The sequence below is a fragment of the Takifugu rubripes genome, chromosome 9, assembly GCF_901000725.2.
Source record: "Takifugu rubripes chromosome 9, fTakRub1.2, whole genome shotgun sequence".
Classification (NCBI taxonomy): Eukaryota; Metazoa; Chordata; class Actinopteri; order Tetraodontiformes; family Tetraodontidae; genus Takifugu; species Takifugu rubripes.
In genome coordinates, this window is record NC_042293.1 from 12,859,089 (window position 1) to 12,873,233 (window position 14,145).

At 48.3% G+C, this 14,145-nt stretch overlaps 1 protein-coding gene across 3 annotated transcripts; it reads left to right on the forward strand.

The window, feature by feature from the left end:
* The first annotated feature begins 899 nt into the window (after positions 1–899).
* LOC101072331 (transmembrane and coiled-coil domain protein 3-like) lies at positions 900–10,718 on the forward strand. Of its 3 annotated transcripts, XM_029841357.1 has the most exons (5): positions 900–1,189; positions 1,995–2,143; positions 7,440–8,413; positions 8,525–8,660; positions 9,132–10,718. In XM_029841357.1, the coding sequence occupies exons 3-5, from the start codon at positions 7,482–7,484 to the stop codon at positions 9,435–9,437; spliced, it is 1,374 nt and encodes a 457-aa protein (XP_029697217.1). In that variant the 5' UTR covers positions 900–1,189; positions 1,995–2,143; positions 7,440–7,481; the 3' UTR covers positions 9,438–10,718. The 3 variants fall into 3 exon arrangements, with proteins under 3 accessions (XP_029697217.1, XP_003967707.2, XP_029697218.1); XM_003967658.3 differs by lacking the exon at positions 1,995–2,143 and having other exon boundaries at positions 901–1,189; XM_029841358.1 differs by lacking the exons at positions 900–1,189; positions 1,995–2,143 and adding an exon at positions 4,636–5,636.
* Positions 10,719–14,145: the final 3,427 nt, after the last annotated feature.

Here is a 14,145-nt window from a genome sequence, read left to right on the forward strand (position 1 = left end):
AGGGTCCCCCTGTAGAGACGGTAAGGCCTTATCTCTCCCCTCTCCCTAAAGTCCAAAATCCAGCCCCGGGGATCCCAGCCTGCCTCCTGCCTCTCGGATGTTCTGAGATCCTGTGTTTCTTCTGAATTAATAATGCAAAATCCCCGTCTCACACTGCCAATTTACCTCTTTCGTGGCGATTTAACCTTTCAGCATTTTCATCGGGGGCCTCCAGAACCGGACCACGGGTGAGCCGCTCCGCTCCTCCGAGCCTCCACAGCACAGTCACATCTGCGTGGCCTGACCTGCCCTCGGGGCAGAGGTTAATCCACGCCCGTGGATGTTGCTCGCTGTATAATCTGCAGGGCTGAACGAGGATTCTCTCCATGTCTTTGTTTGCAGAGCACAAACCGGCTTATTGTGCGGGACTGTAAAGGTTAATTGAGCTGCAGTGCAGCACAGGCCTTTTCTGTTTACACTCGGCTAGATTAGCTCGTCCCACACTGAATGCATCAGGGGCTGCTGGACTGTTCCCATGCCCCCGCCACATTGAAGAAGGTGTTCAGTGAAACTTGGTTCTGCACATTTTAAGCTCATGCATCACACCATGTGTTAGATACGGTGTTATTATATTGCTTCAAGACGATGTGAACTAACTCAAGTCTGATAATTATATTCAATGCGTCCGTAAAAGTTCTTTTAAAAGTACGTAAAAAGGGAAGAAGCCGTGTCTGGTTGTATTTGGCGTCCAAACTCTACCTTATTTTTGCATTTCGACACTAAAAAACGCGCGCGTCAGGTTTCCCAACAATGCCACTAACTTCCCTTTTTTAAAACAAAAAAACCAAAAAAACTTCATTTCTGTCGTCGTCTGAGACCCCTCCTTCGCTCCGCGCACACGCACGAGGAGGCGGGGTTACGCGCGGACTTTTCGCATGTTGAGCGCAGCCGGTGTGCGTTTGCGTCAGTGCGTTTCACATGTTTGCGTCCGCGTGTGTGCGTGTGCGAGAGGGAGCGCAGGGGAGTGTAGAAACGGGGTTAAACATGGAAACGAGATAAGGCGTAACTTGTGAACTTGCCTCGGCCGTGGAGAGAAGAACCATCTGGGCCCCGAACTGCGCGCAACCCCCGGACTATTATGCCCAGCGCCAACGTCTCCGTGCGAAGTTTATATGAAGTAGAGAAATACCTCAGCGGCAGCAGCCGGATGGTGAGTAAAGCCTGGCGTGTTTGGCACCGTGGTGCGTGACAGTGGACCGGCCCCACATCGCTGTTATGTGAAACCAGTTGCGCCGTTTCAGAGCCGCGCGGTTCCGGCACAAAGAGCCACAAACCACTTGAAAGCGCAGGGCAACGGGGAGGAAACATCCCTTTTCATGTTTTCGAGGTCTGAGCGTCTCTGTCAGTGTTTTCTGACTCCCATTAGGCCTCCGGGGTAGTGCGTCCGTTTATTCTCGTTGATGGGCTGATGTAGCCATTGTTCAGTAGTTCGGAATATGCTGAAACATCCAGGAAGGACCATATTGGGGACGTTAATTTTGTACTTTTAAGGGTACAATTGCACAAGTGTAATTCTGAGGCCAATATTCTAGCCTTTAAAAATTTAAATGCATTTTTAAAGTAATTAAACACAAACGCTAACGCTCAACTATAAATATGTTAATTACTGTCTATAATGACAAGGATTGGTTCTGTTGTAAAAAGAGGTGTGAAAACACACATTTGTGAAAACACACATTGGTGTGAAAACACACATTTAAGGTCATAACATGAGTCTGATATTGTTCTGTCAGATATTTGAGCCATTTCCTCAACTGTTTCCACCCTCAGCATGATAATGTTGGTTTATTTCTGTTCCTAGGCAACATAAAAAAAACAAGTCTTGAGCCCTTTTATTTGATCCGTTACAGCATTTGATTTTCCATGAATTGCGAGAATAAATCTGTCGTCTTTCCTCTAAATCTCTTCTCCACAGCTAAAGTCCTGAACTAAATACTGACTGAATTGCCCTTCAGATCGATTTGATTGCGCCCCGAAGCACCAAAAAAAGGCAAAAATCCCCTGAAGGCTTGGACTGATCTGCATCAGTATTAACCAGGTGCTCTCAGCCGCACCGGCTGGAGAAGCTCGGTGTCCCGTCCAGTGTGTCTGGTCCAACCAGAAGGTCGGTGCAGGGGCTGGTTTCACTGGTGCTGTACCCGTCTCGCCATCCGCCCCTTACACACTTTTAAATGTGCCGTTCCGTCATCTTCACGCTGAGCGGTTTCCCTTTTTTCCCTTTTCCCTTTTTTTTGTCTGACGTGAACTCCTCCTCTCATCAAATATGATCTCTCCACTAGAGCAAACGTACGCTGAATACTTTATTTTTGCTCCGCGCTGAGCAATTAGGCTGTTTTGGCATCAACAGTCTAATGGCAGCATGTAATGGATCAATGTGTCTGGTGATCAGCCTGCTTTTATTACCGCTGAAGTGTGTAATTATGTTTTCCCTTCCTTTTGTTGGCCTCAAATAACATACCACTTTGGTTCCTCAAAAAGCCATTGTCCAGCAGGCATAGTGGGTAAGAGGCCAGTGATGACGCAACACCCCCGAACGGCTTTAACCCTCGACGGGCGGTTGTGAGGCAACGCGGACGAGAGCTGCTCGGCTCACCGGTTGGGGCTGGTGTAAGGTCAGGATTGGTTTTTCCTCCAAGCGCACGTTGGGGTGGTGTGGTTGTGGAAGAGCCAAAAGCTGGACGAGGAGCAGAACCACAGATGTAGATATCTGAAACACGTCTTTAAACACCACGTTTGACACACAGCCACATGAAAACATGCTGTACAAGTGGCGTTTGAGACCGTGAATGACCATAGTTGCCCCACGAGAAAGGGGCGACGCTCCTAATTGCCCCGATGAGGCAAGACTAAAATTAAGCCTTTGATAAATAATAATCGGATTGACTAATTTAGGAGTTTAACCACTGGCTCTGACCTGCTTCAGTGTCCTAACCAGGAGTTAGTCAGCTCTCAGCCTGTGATTGGTTCCCCCGTCACTCAATCAGCCTGCTGAACGCTGGATATTTATCTTAATTGAATCCTGTTCGATACTCTCACAGTCCGCAGGGGCCATGGGATGCAGGGGGTGTTAATGGGCTATTGATTCAGCCCAGAACCGGCCTGTTCAGAGAAAACGGCAAATACGTCTTAAGTAATGCTCCTCGCTGGCCTCCTGGAAATGAGTCATTCAGGGAACTACGGACGTCAACCTCAGCTTCTTTTTGCTTTCCTCCCCTTTTGTGAATGGATTCAGACTCTGGTTTTAAGACTGTTGCAGCCAGAGAGGCGGCGCAGGCAGCTGTGGGATACAGATGGGTGGTGGAAGAGGAGATGCCGGGTCAGCGTTCCCATTACAATCAAAGACGTCCCCCCTGCCGCCGTCCTTCTCCCCCCCCACGCTCTGCTGTGAGTGGGAGAAAGCTTTTATCCACGAAGATCAGATGGAGGGAATACCAATAAGCACCACAGGCGTCTTCCCCTCTGGGGTCCCGTTCCCTTCTGAAGAGACGGTTTTGTTCCATCCCGTTCAGGGTGCCAACTCGGCTCTCTTGTGTGTCTGTGTGAGCGTTTATTTGGTTTGCACGGTCCCATTGAGAGAGGGGACGCTAAACAAGTGCCACCCTGTGCCCCGCACTGGCACGCCGGTCCAGCTTCCTCAGATTCCTGCAGCTGCTCACGTGTCCGTGCGCCCGTCTGGGCTGATCCGTTCTCCTCAACTCGTGCTTCTCCGGCCCGCTGCTACAGTGTGACCGCTTGCAGACATCACTTCCTCCTACTCGAGGACATTTTCCTGTTTGCATAAGAAAATGCTTTAAAGAATTCAATGTGCATGCAGCAGGAAACGTATCGTGTCTCTGCGCTGTCTGCTAATCTGAACCAATATTTATCCTTCCACTAGCGCTTAATCACCGAGCGCACGGCCGCTGCACATGTTCTGGGACCTGAGCACCGGACTGCTGCTCTGTTTGCTCCTTCTGGTGCTGCAGCGGACAATGGATCACAAGCTCAATCATTGATTGAGCAAGCGCGCTGCGGTGGAGCAACGGCTGCAGTTTTACCCCCAGAATGCATCTGAAAAGCAGCGTGGTGGATTTACGTAGCGCTGTCCTCCCCCGTTAGGCTAAAATTGAGGCTAATGCGGCTGGATCTTTATGTTATGCTGTCTGGGGGGGTCAGCATATTAAATGGGTCATCATGCTGCTGGACAGACGCCACATGAACGCTATGTAGGACAGCATGGGGGGACGAGGGGGCTCGCTCAGGGCTGAGGTGTGAACTGAGGACCGCCATGCTCCTTTAGGAATCGGTGCAGATGAGGTGTGCTCCCGCTCACTTTTGATTTATGGCAACGCTTCCAACTTAAACTGCCTCTGCGTCCAGCCAGTCAGAGGAGAATCATCAATAAATCCTCTTAAAACATCTATAAATCAACTACACGGCTGATTTCAAGGCAATAAAAGTTTCAGAGGTACATAAAAACACTAGTTTATATGTGAATATTGACTTATATACTGTTATCAGATCTGCTGTTCAGCATAAGTCAGAATATCAGAGCCAGGTGTAAAAATGCCCCCGCCTCCCATTCAGCAACCCCCCCCCCTCTGCTTCCCCCTCCCAGTCCAACATCCCCTGGAGAGCAACGGACAAATGTCGGGGAAAAGTAGGGCAACTCCTCGGCATATTTGGGAGGATGTTTTCAGCGGCGTGAGGCTAATTCATTTAGCAGAGCCACTCATCCAGGGCTGCCCTCAGATTACAGTCGGGGGGGGGGGCATTAAAAAAATGTAGACCAGCACCTGTTGTGGAAGTAGGCTTATTAAATCGCCGCGGCATTTTTGCAAAATGCCTTTTCAGAAAGCGGTCACGTTTGTTCGCCGTGTCCCTCCGGCGGGCGTGAAACATCTGGGGCGTGTTATTTGAGCTGCTCCTCATGAATCAGGCCTCGCGCTGCCAGAGGCCATATGGCTCTTATAACAAAAGGATCACTCCTCATTCCAGCTGGATCAGACATTTTTTTTTGGCTGGACCCTCGCCGGTCTGTCTCCATGAGTTATGGACGCGTAAATCGAGCCGATTCCCTTCCCAGTCCTCTGCTCCCGTGCATGTTTGCTTTTGCCCGAGGCGTCGTCGCCGATTCTCGGCAGTTTCAGAGGCACTTTTTGCCCGTTCTGACGTCACTCGAGGGTAAATGTTGGCGCTGTGTTTGTGCCTAGAGAAGAAAAGGTGCTGTACGTTATGAGGCCGCGTTCCTCCGACCCAGAAAAGGGTCTATCGGATTTAAGGGTTGAGGGAGCGGGGCCTGAGGAAGCAGCTTAGTTCCAGCACCGCAGAAATAGCATGCAGCTCAAGCTGTTGGCTCACACAAGCACTTCTTTGTGTTTGCGGTTTGATAACTCAAAAACACGTAAGCCTCCCTTTGGCGGGAGGATATCGGGCTCCTCTTACTTTGTGTGACAAACAGGTTTGACAAAAGGACGGCTCATGTGCTTAAGGGGATTGTTTTGGCAAAGGACGCTGCGTTTGGTGGAAAGGGCTCCTGGGGCGGGACGTCACGTCACGTCGGGCCAGCGAATCGACATCGCGGCGCTTCGCCCCTCACAGTCCCGGACCGAGCAGAGGTAGATCACGACAAAGTGTTTCTTTTTTCCCGGCACACAAAGACTCCTGTTGTTGGAAAAGGACAGATGCGAGCGAGGGAGGGAGGGAAGGGGGGTCGGGATGAGGACATCGGCCGAGATCCCCCAGGCAGAAAGGAGCATTCATGGGCACCACAATGTACATATATAAATAAACAAGCAAGCATGGCCAAACAAGAGTTTACTGAAATACTCAGCTTGGTTGTGATTATAATTATGAAATGTTGAATAAATGTGCACCCTTAAGGAAAGATCTGTTCGGGAGCTTGCAAAATGCAGACGTTCTGATGAGATATCGTCCGTAGGGGGCGCTGTGGTGGCACCCTGCTGCTCTTACATGACTTTCAGGGAATCATTGTATAAACCTGCAGGTGAAAACTGTTTAAATTTGTCTACACCTGCCAGAACCAACACTTTGCTGCTCCGCGACACACAAACCAACCTGAGGGCACCTGCGTAGCCCCCTGCTGGTGAGACGCAGTCACTGCCAGTGGTCAGGTCCCTTAGAATAGTCGGGGTTTTCCACGGAGCCGCCTTGTTTAGCCAGGAATTAGCCTGGAATTTTTAGATATCTAAAAAAGAAAAGTGGGCCTAAGCAAAATATTTAGCAGCTGCCGCTGCAACAAAAGATAATTGTAGAAAGCCAGAGTGAAATATGGCGGCGTGTGAAACCTACCTGTGATTGTGACACAGTTTCTGTGTTGTTCTGTTGTTGTTTTGTTTTTTTACAATGTTACACATTCAAATACTAACCGGAGATTTCTGCAGTGACTCACTGGACAAACAGGTCTGACTAGTCCATTGAGAGTGAGCAGGACTGCGCGCGCGAGCAGGACTGCGCACGTGAGCAGACAAACCGAAGGCCGAACGGGGCTGTTTGCTGTATGCTGCTCATTGTGCATCCCAGTCTGACCAGTCATACTTAATTACCCTCCTGACAGTCACGCTTCCTGTTGTGTCAGCGCGCGGCGACCTCTCGCCCGACAACTGTGAAGGTCCTTAGCTTGCAATATGCAACCATGACGTCATGATGAAGAAATGCTAAGCGGGATTGGGCCTTAAATCTGCTCGAGTTGCCCGTGATCTCTTTACGTGCTCCAAACTGGCGGCGTTACAGTTGTGAAGGAATAATGCTGCTTTGTACAGCTCACAACACCTATAATTACGCCGCCGTTGTCATGGAATACCAATATCTTGCGAGGCTACCGTGACTTTGCTGCTCTGTGACACATTCGGAAGCTTAATTAGTTTCTCTCCTTGTTCCTTACTCGCCCTTCCTCACCGGTGTGATCCTGTATTTAACCTCGTCTGGAAAACCGCGGCCCCTCTCTTTCACTTCCGCACCGTGGCTGTAGTTAGATGGGAAATGCTAATGTAGCATTAAAATAGGAGACAATGTCTGAAAAGGGGATTTCCTGAGCCCTTTGGCCGCCGTGCGACATCAGCGGTGACCTAGATGAGACGTGCACGCTCCACTTCTTTCACATAGAGATTAATAGTTTGTTATCTCAATGTTGTCATCCGTCTCATCTGTGCGCTATAGTATAAACAAACGGGATTAAATTCTGGCTCATCAAATGCGACAGAAGCGCCGACTAAGAGCATTACATGGGCGCCCAGATGGTCTCACAGTGGCAATGACACGAGTGTGCACAGCGAGTGCACATGTTCACATATAATAACACAACCGCGCCCACGATGCCTCGCAGGTTATTTAAGTAATTATGGAATGTTGCGTCATAAATTTGAATAATTCTTATCAAATTTCTGTGATTCTGTTCGCAGGAGAGCAATTCTGAGGGCGGTTCTCCGAGCGTCCCGGTATCAATGCGACGGGGCTCTTCGGAGAACAACTTGGACCTGGATCTCTGCGATGGGAGTCCTGGAGCAGCTTTGGGTTTTGAGATCCAGCGCAGTCGTTCCTGCTTGGACAACCTCCAGCAGAAGATACTGAAGGTCAAGGAGCAGCTGAAGATCGAGCAGACCGCCCGCGACGAGAACGTGGCCGAGTACCTGAAGCTGCTCAACAGCGCAGACAAGCAGCAAGTGGGACGCATCAAGCAAGTGTTCGAGAAGAAGAACCAGAAGTCGGCTCAGAACATTGCCCAGATGCAGAAGAAGCTGGAGCAGTACCATCGCAAGATGAAGGACAGCGAAGTCCAGCCCAGTCCGTCCCCTCGCCGCTCCACCGTCAAACACAGCACCATTCCGAGGGAGTCCCCCAGGGAGCTGCTGAAGGACATGACGGGCAGCGGGCGGCACCCAACCATGGACAAGATCAAGACCATCGGACCTGGCGTTTCCCTCTCCCCTCCTTTCTTCTTCAGCAAGCCCAGGGAGTTCGCCAACATCATCAGGAACAAGTTCGGCAGCGCCGACAACATCGCCAACTTCAAGATCTCCCTGGACGCTTCCTCGCCGCCGCCGCCGGGTGACGCGGTGAAAGGCCTGAGCAGCAGCACCTCGATGGTGGCCAAGAACAGATACCCCAGCGACGACGAGTGCTCCTCGGGGAGCGCCTCGATTTCAGCGGAGAATAACGGGAACCCGGAAGGAGCGGCGGCGCTGGCGGAGCAGCCGCAGGGTCAGAGCCAGCAGCCCGGGGAGGACGTGCAGAGCAGATGGATGCTGAGTTTGGAGGAGCTGGGCGAGATCCGAGTTACCCAGAGTCGACTGGAGGAGGACATAGAAGAGCTGAAGGTCCAGTTCACAAAAGAGTATGACATCATCAGCCGGTCTCTGCAGGAGGAGAGATTCAGGTGTGTCCGTTCACCGGCGCCGTCGTGGCCCCTAAACCTACGCCTCAGTTTTATATTATATATTATATTACCAGCTAAACGAGGAGCTGTTTCGTCTCCATCCACTTGTAGGTACGAGCGTTTGGAGGACCAACTGAGCGATCTGTCGGAGCTTCACCAGCACGAGATGGCTAATTTAAAGCAGGAGCTGGCCAGCGTGGAGGAGAGGGTGGCTTACCAGGCTCAGGAGAGGGCTCGAGACATCCAGGTATCACCCAGATGATCACATCTCGTGTTGCTTAAGAGCTGCAGAGTGATTTTTGCCTCATTTTATCACGGTCTCACGTCAAATGTGGTGCTGGGGGTGTTAGAAGTCGTTGACTTGTCAAGGAAAACATCATTATTCACAGATTTGGGTGGAAGTGGCTCATATTTTATGGCGATAACGTTTCCCAGTGTTTCCACTTTGACGTCAGACCGGCGTCCAGGTGGTTTATGGAAATTGCTGTCGTGCAGATAAGCCGACCTTCTCGGAGCCGTCGCAGGACCGGCCTCCTCCTCTTGCTGCTGATTGAGTCGTCTTCAGAAATTCTAATTAAAAAAACTTAATCATCCCCGTTGAGTGGGCTGCCAGTCGGGCAGAACCGGCTAATTGGAGACCCAAATTAGCTGCCCTGCAGTTTCAACAGGACATTTGTTAATCAGCCACTCGAGCTCACCCTCTCCCCCCCCCCATCAGGAGGCTCTGGAGTCCTGTCAGACTCGTGTGTCCAAGCTGGAGCTCCAGCAGCAGCACCAGCAGCAGACGGTCCAGCTGGAGAGCCACGACGCCCGCGTCCTGCTGGGAAAGAGCATCAACATCATGCTGGCCATCATCACCGTCATCCTGGTGTGCGTCTCCACGGCCGCCAAGTTCGCCGCCCCGCTGATGCGGAGCCGGCACCACGTGGTCGCCACCATCCTGGGCGTGTGCTTTTTGACCATATTCTGGAAGAACTGGGACCGTCTGCAGCTCACCATCGACAGGATGCTGGTGCCTGCCTGATGGGGACGGTTGGACCCCCCCGTATGTCACACTCAGAGAGGATTGGTTGTACAATCCTCCAAAGACAAACATTTACTGGAGCCTTTTTATAAAAAATCGGACTGAAACCACATTTATGTGATTTTTTTTTTTCCCTCTTTCAGAACTTGAATGTGTGTCACTAACTCTTTTAATTTAACCTCAAACGATATTTATGTAACCTTAGATTTCTTTTTTCTCCACAAGTGCTGCTTGTAATGATAACGTGATTTGTCATTTTCAGTGGGGAAAGGGCTGAAAAGAGGTGATGTTTTGGGGGGGGTTTGGAAAAAATCAGTAGATTGTGCCTAATCTCTTTAAATGATTTTCTTGGCTTCAGTTTCACTTTGAAGATCTCCCTCTGTTGCGTGTGCACACGTGTGCACAATGATGTCATGGAATGTGGTGCAGCCAGGTGTGGGCGTGGCCTAGCACAGGTCCAACGTGACAGTAGGATTCCCCCAAGTGTTCTGTTGACCTCATCCAAAAAAAAAAAAGCTCTTTTATGGCGATTTTACTCTAATATTTCTAGTCCTCATTCCGTATTGCCTGTTTTCCAACATGTGACTACTCATCTGTAACTGTTCATCTGCAGATGTTTAAAGTGCAATATGTTACATTTTTAGTCATGCTATTTTTAAAAATGTGATTTTTTTTTTTTAGCAGTGAAAAGTTTGCAGAAGTGTATTTACAGCGAGGGGGGGTGGGTCCGGTTAGTGTTGTGGAAATGAGGAAATGAATCCTGGTTTATGAAGTCGCTGCTGACCTCTGGTGACTCTGGCTGCCCCCCCCTCCATCAACACGCACCCAGACTCCCCCCGAACCAGCGTCGGTGTCTTTTAACACGGCTGCATAATCTACCGGTACTGTGATAGAAGACTCTTCCTTTGTGAGGCGACACGCAGCCTCCGGCGCTCCACAGGGGGTTGCATCGCTGAGTCGTTAACCGCCAGCATATTTTTTAGAGCACCTAATGTATTATGTCATGTTTCTGTTTGTCACAGATGATTTCTTTTGAATGTTTAACGTCTTCTGACAGGCATGGGGGGTTTTTGCCATCGTCATCCTGACTGCACCATGTTTTTTTGTTTTTGTTGTCTTGAAACTGTTGTTTTCACAGTTTTAAAGGACATTTTCCCTGCAGAATTACACACCTGTTTACATCCTCTTTGCGTCTCTCGCGCACAGTTTTCAATCGGTTGTAATTTAATTCCTCGTGTGCCTTTGTCTGACATATTTCTGTTAAATTAAACAACTTAAGGATGACTTGATTTGCAGTTTTTACAAACATCGGTGGATTTTGGTCGAAACATTCTTGATCCTCACCAAACTTAGAACACAACTGCAGAACAGTTTCATGGTGCATTACAGTGCATCTCTAAAAAAAAAAAGATTTGAAATCACCAAAATAAACAGTTTCTGCTGTGTAGGACTAAAAAAAACCCAAAACATATCAACCTATACATATGTATATGTTGCACCTACTTAAATATAAGAATAGTGACCAAGAGTTGACTATATTAAATTAAAAACTCACATTTCTCTTCATAGTAGCTGCTCTCACTTGCAGTCAGACTCATAAATCCGGTCCAGATGATCATATCAGCAAATGCATCATTGGGGGGAAAACAACCTCTGCACGCAGACATCGCAAACATTCCGGCTATAATTGAATAAATAATTGTGTCTGTGTTGCTGTGAAGGACAAATTAATCGACCGACACTGAAACACATTCCATTTGTCATACATCTGCGTAGTGTGGCAGAGGTCAGTGAAGGCCTTACGTGTTGCAGGCTCTAGTATGTGAATTTTTTTGCCCTTTGCATAAAGGAAAATACACCATAAAATGAGGTTTCGGTCATTCCTTTCCGGTAATGCACACAAGCGTTTGCGCATTTTTACACAATTCCAGTATTCACCACTAGGGGGTAGTAATGCCACACTAGTAGCAGAAGTTGAGAAAAGATGCAGCAGCGCCACCGCCTCCATCCCATAATGCAGGCGATTTGTTTCAGTCTCTATTTCATCAAAAGCAGTCCACAGCCACAGTCTGTACACAGTCTTAAGTCTGTACACAACCACACGAAACTCGACACAACACCTGTCTTGCACCAAATTTATAACCAGCGTAGGATAGTAGCGCCCCCTGTTGTTGGAACAAATTAACATTAAAACTACCACTGATTTACAGTAGGATCCATGCTGTGAGGATGGATTATTTCTAGGTCATAAATCAAAGAGTGCTGTTGCCATCATTGTAGATTTTTGTCACCAGGCTTCTCGGAGGATGATGGATTAATGCTAAAGGATTTATTATAGGGTAAAACAGATAATCACTCATGATGAGAAAATGGTCACGTCACCTGGATTTTAATAAGTTCTCACTTATTTTTTTTTATTTTTTTTTAGGAATTGTCTATTTATAGAAACTGGTAATTGGATTTTATTTCCAAAAATTAGAAATTAAATTATACCTCCGTGAGGTTCTCTGATGTAAACATTGTTGTTCGGAGCCTTTCAGCTTTGGACTATTATATCTTCAAGTCTCGAAGCTTCCCAACATCAAATGCTAACTCGTTTGCCTGCATTTTTTGTCCCGTTTTCCCTGCAGCCACTTTCACTCGTCTGTCGGCTCCCCCTCCCTCCTCTAATTGTTCTACATTTAAAATCACATGGAAAACTGCAACTGTTTGCACACAGCAGTGTCACATCTGCACGGCACCGTCAGCCAGCACCAGATCCAAATACACAACCATTCACACGCAAAATGGCGCTCAGCTACTGTCAAATGCAGCCACTTTAGAATGCGGGTCACCTGGCACAACCCGTGCGTGAGCCCTGGGGTGTGTGCCTGGTGCCTACCTGCCTGCATGCAAAGCAGAGAGCTCACACAGGAAGAAAGACGATGGAACTCACACACACACACACACACACACACACTGGTTTAAGCTGAGGAGAGGAAGCTGGAGATGTGAGCCTAATATTGTTTGTGCTTGTTTGGACACACTGGCAGTGTTTCATCCATTTGTGGAGCATCTCTGATATGGGGGCGGGGGGCAGGGAGGGGGTGCACTTAGAATGGTGTTACAGAGAAATGACACACATGCACACAGTCGCCCACCTACCCGCCCACACACGGAGGCTTATAAAAGGGGATTAGGAGCTATATTTGTAGGCGTGAATGGAGAGCACTATTTTCTTTCCTGATCTCGCCTCTATCGTCTGTTTTATGTGATCTAAAAAGTGAGTGTTTCCTTTTGATGTGCCCTCAGATCCTTTGTGTTTCCCTACCGCGCTCCCCCCTGTGGATCCAGGAGCCTGCCAGCCTATACACTGGGCTCCATAATGAGCTGTTAATTATCCCAGGACCTCATTGAGGCTCCTTGGGCCTCCTCCTCACACAGGTTGGCATGGTGACCCATACAGGATGAGGCCGGGCCGTTTGGGTCCTGCTTCTTTTGGAGGCGCTTTTATTTTATACTAGGAGTATAAAATAGAAAGGAGAATATCAGTGGAGGGAAGGTTGGTGTACTACATTATGTTTTATAGCTAAAACTGATTGTGTGTATTTTACTATCCATGTCTAGCTTTTTTTTATTTTTTATTTTATTTTATTTTATTTTTTTTAAATAAATCTGAACTCATATGATGGGAAAGTCCTGACCTCTGCAGACTCCAAACAAATTATGGCCACAGCAGCGCTCGCTCTCTCCCATTTCCTGTTTATGGTGTCATGGAAAAGGGCCATGTTCCCTTCCTCTGCTTTCTGCTCTATAACATAAAAACGTATCCTGTCCTCAGCAAAGAGCCACAAGGTCTGCGGCTCTGATGCCGTCTGCAGCCAAATTTAGTCACGTCTGAAATCCAGAGAAACGGCGGCCAGAAAACGGCAGATTTATAGAGACGGTTATCATCAAGGTCTTCAGATGACTCACCTCTTAAAATCCCCTTATTCAAAGGCACAGCCAATTTCCTTTAGTTGCTAGGCAACCCCAGAGCACCACGGTGATGCTGGGTGCGAAGAGCTGGCAGCCCAGAGTTGCAGAGTGGATTGTGGGGTGAATCACTGTCTTTCATAGCTCTGAGGTTCCATTACATGGCCGGCTGACGGTGACAATGATACAGTGTCACTTGAGAGTAATTATACAGCCTGTGAACCGCTCTGCCTTATCTGGACACAAATGATATCAACCAGGTTGCTGCTATTCACCAGGACCCATATTCGACTCCATTCTAGAGCTGCATCATATGCTGAGGACTTATCATACGCTGTGGAGATGTTAGCTAATGCTGTTTTTTTTGCTTTGTTGAACTATTTGTACCAAGCCTGGCTGCCATATGTACCTTATCACTATGGAGCTACTTGGACCATCTGTTCCTCCTGTTCTTGGGCCATGTGAATTGTCACCTCCAAATTCCTATTTAAAGCACACCGCAGTCTACCCAAAACATATTCCACCTGGAGTTGAATCACGAAACAGATTTTGCCACTGTAAAAACAACCACACTGATGGACCGTTGCTGCATCTGTCACGGCTTACAGTGTTAGTGTTTTTGGGCTCAGCCACTGATAACAAATAGTTTCTATAGGTTACAAATAATGTCTGTCCTTTTATCCGTATTGTGGATATTTTAATCTATTGTTACGTGTTATTTTATGTCAGAAAGGTAAGCTGTATTTAATTTATA

Excerpts from the sequence above, each read along its gene's own strand:
- LOC101072331 (XM_003967658.3), top strand. The coding sequence starts at position 1,118 with ATGCCCAGCGCCAACGTCTCCGTGCGAAGTTTATATGAAGTAGAGAAA. Across the intron at positions 1,190-7,439 it reads TCAGCGGCAGCAGCCGGATG|GAGAGCAATTCTGAGGGCGG; the intron begins GTGAGTAAAGCC and ends TTCTGTTCGCAG. Across the intron at positions 8,661-9,131 it reads AGAGGGCTCGAGACATCCAG|GAGGCTCTGGAGTCCTGTCA; the intron begins GTATCACCCAGA and ends CCCCCCCATCAG.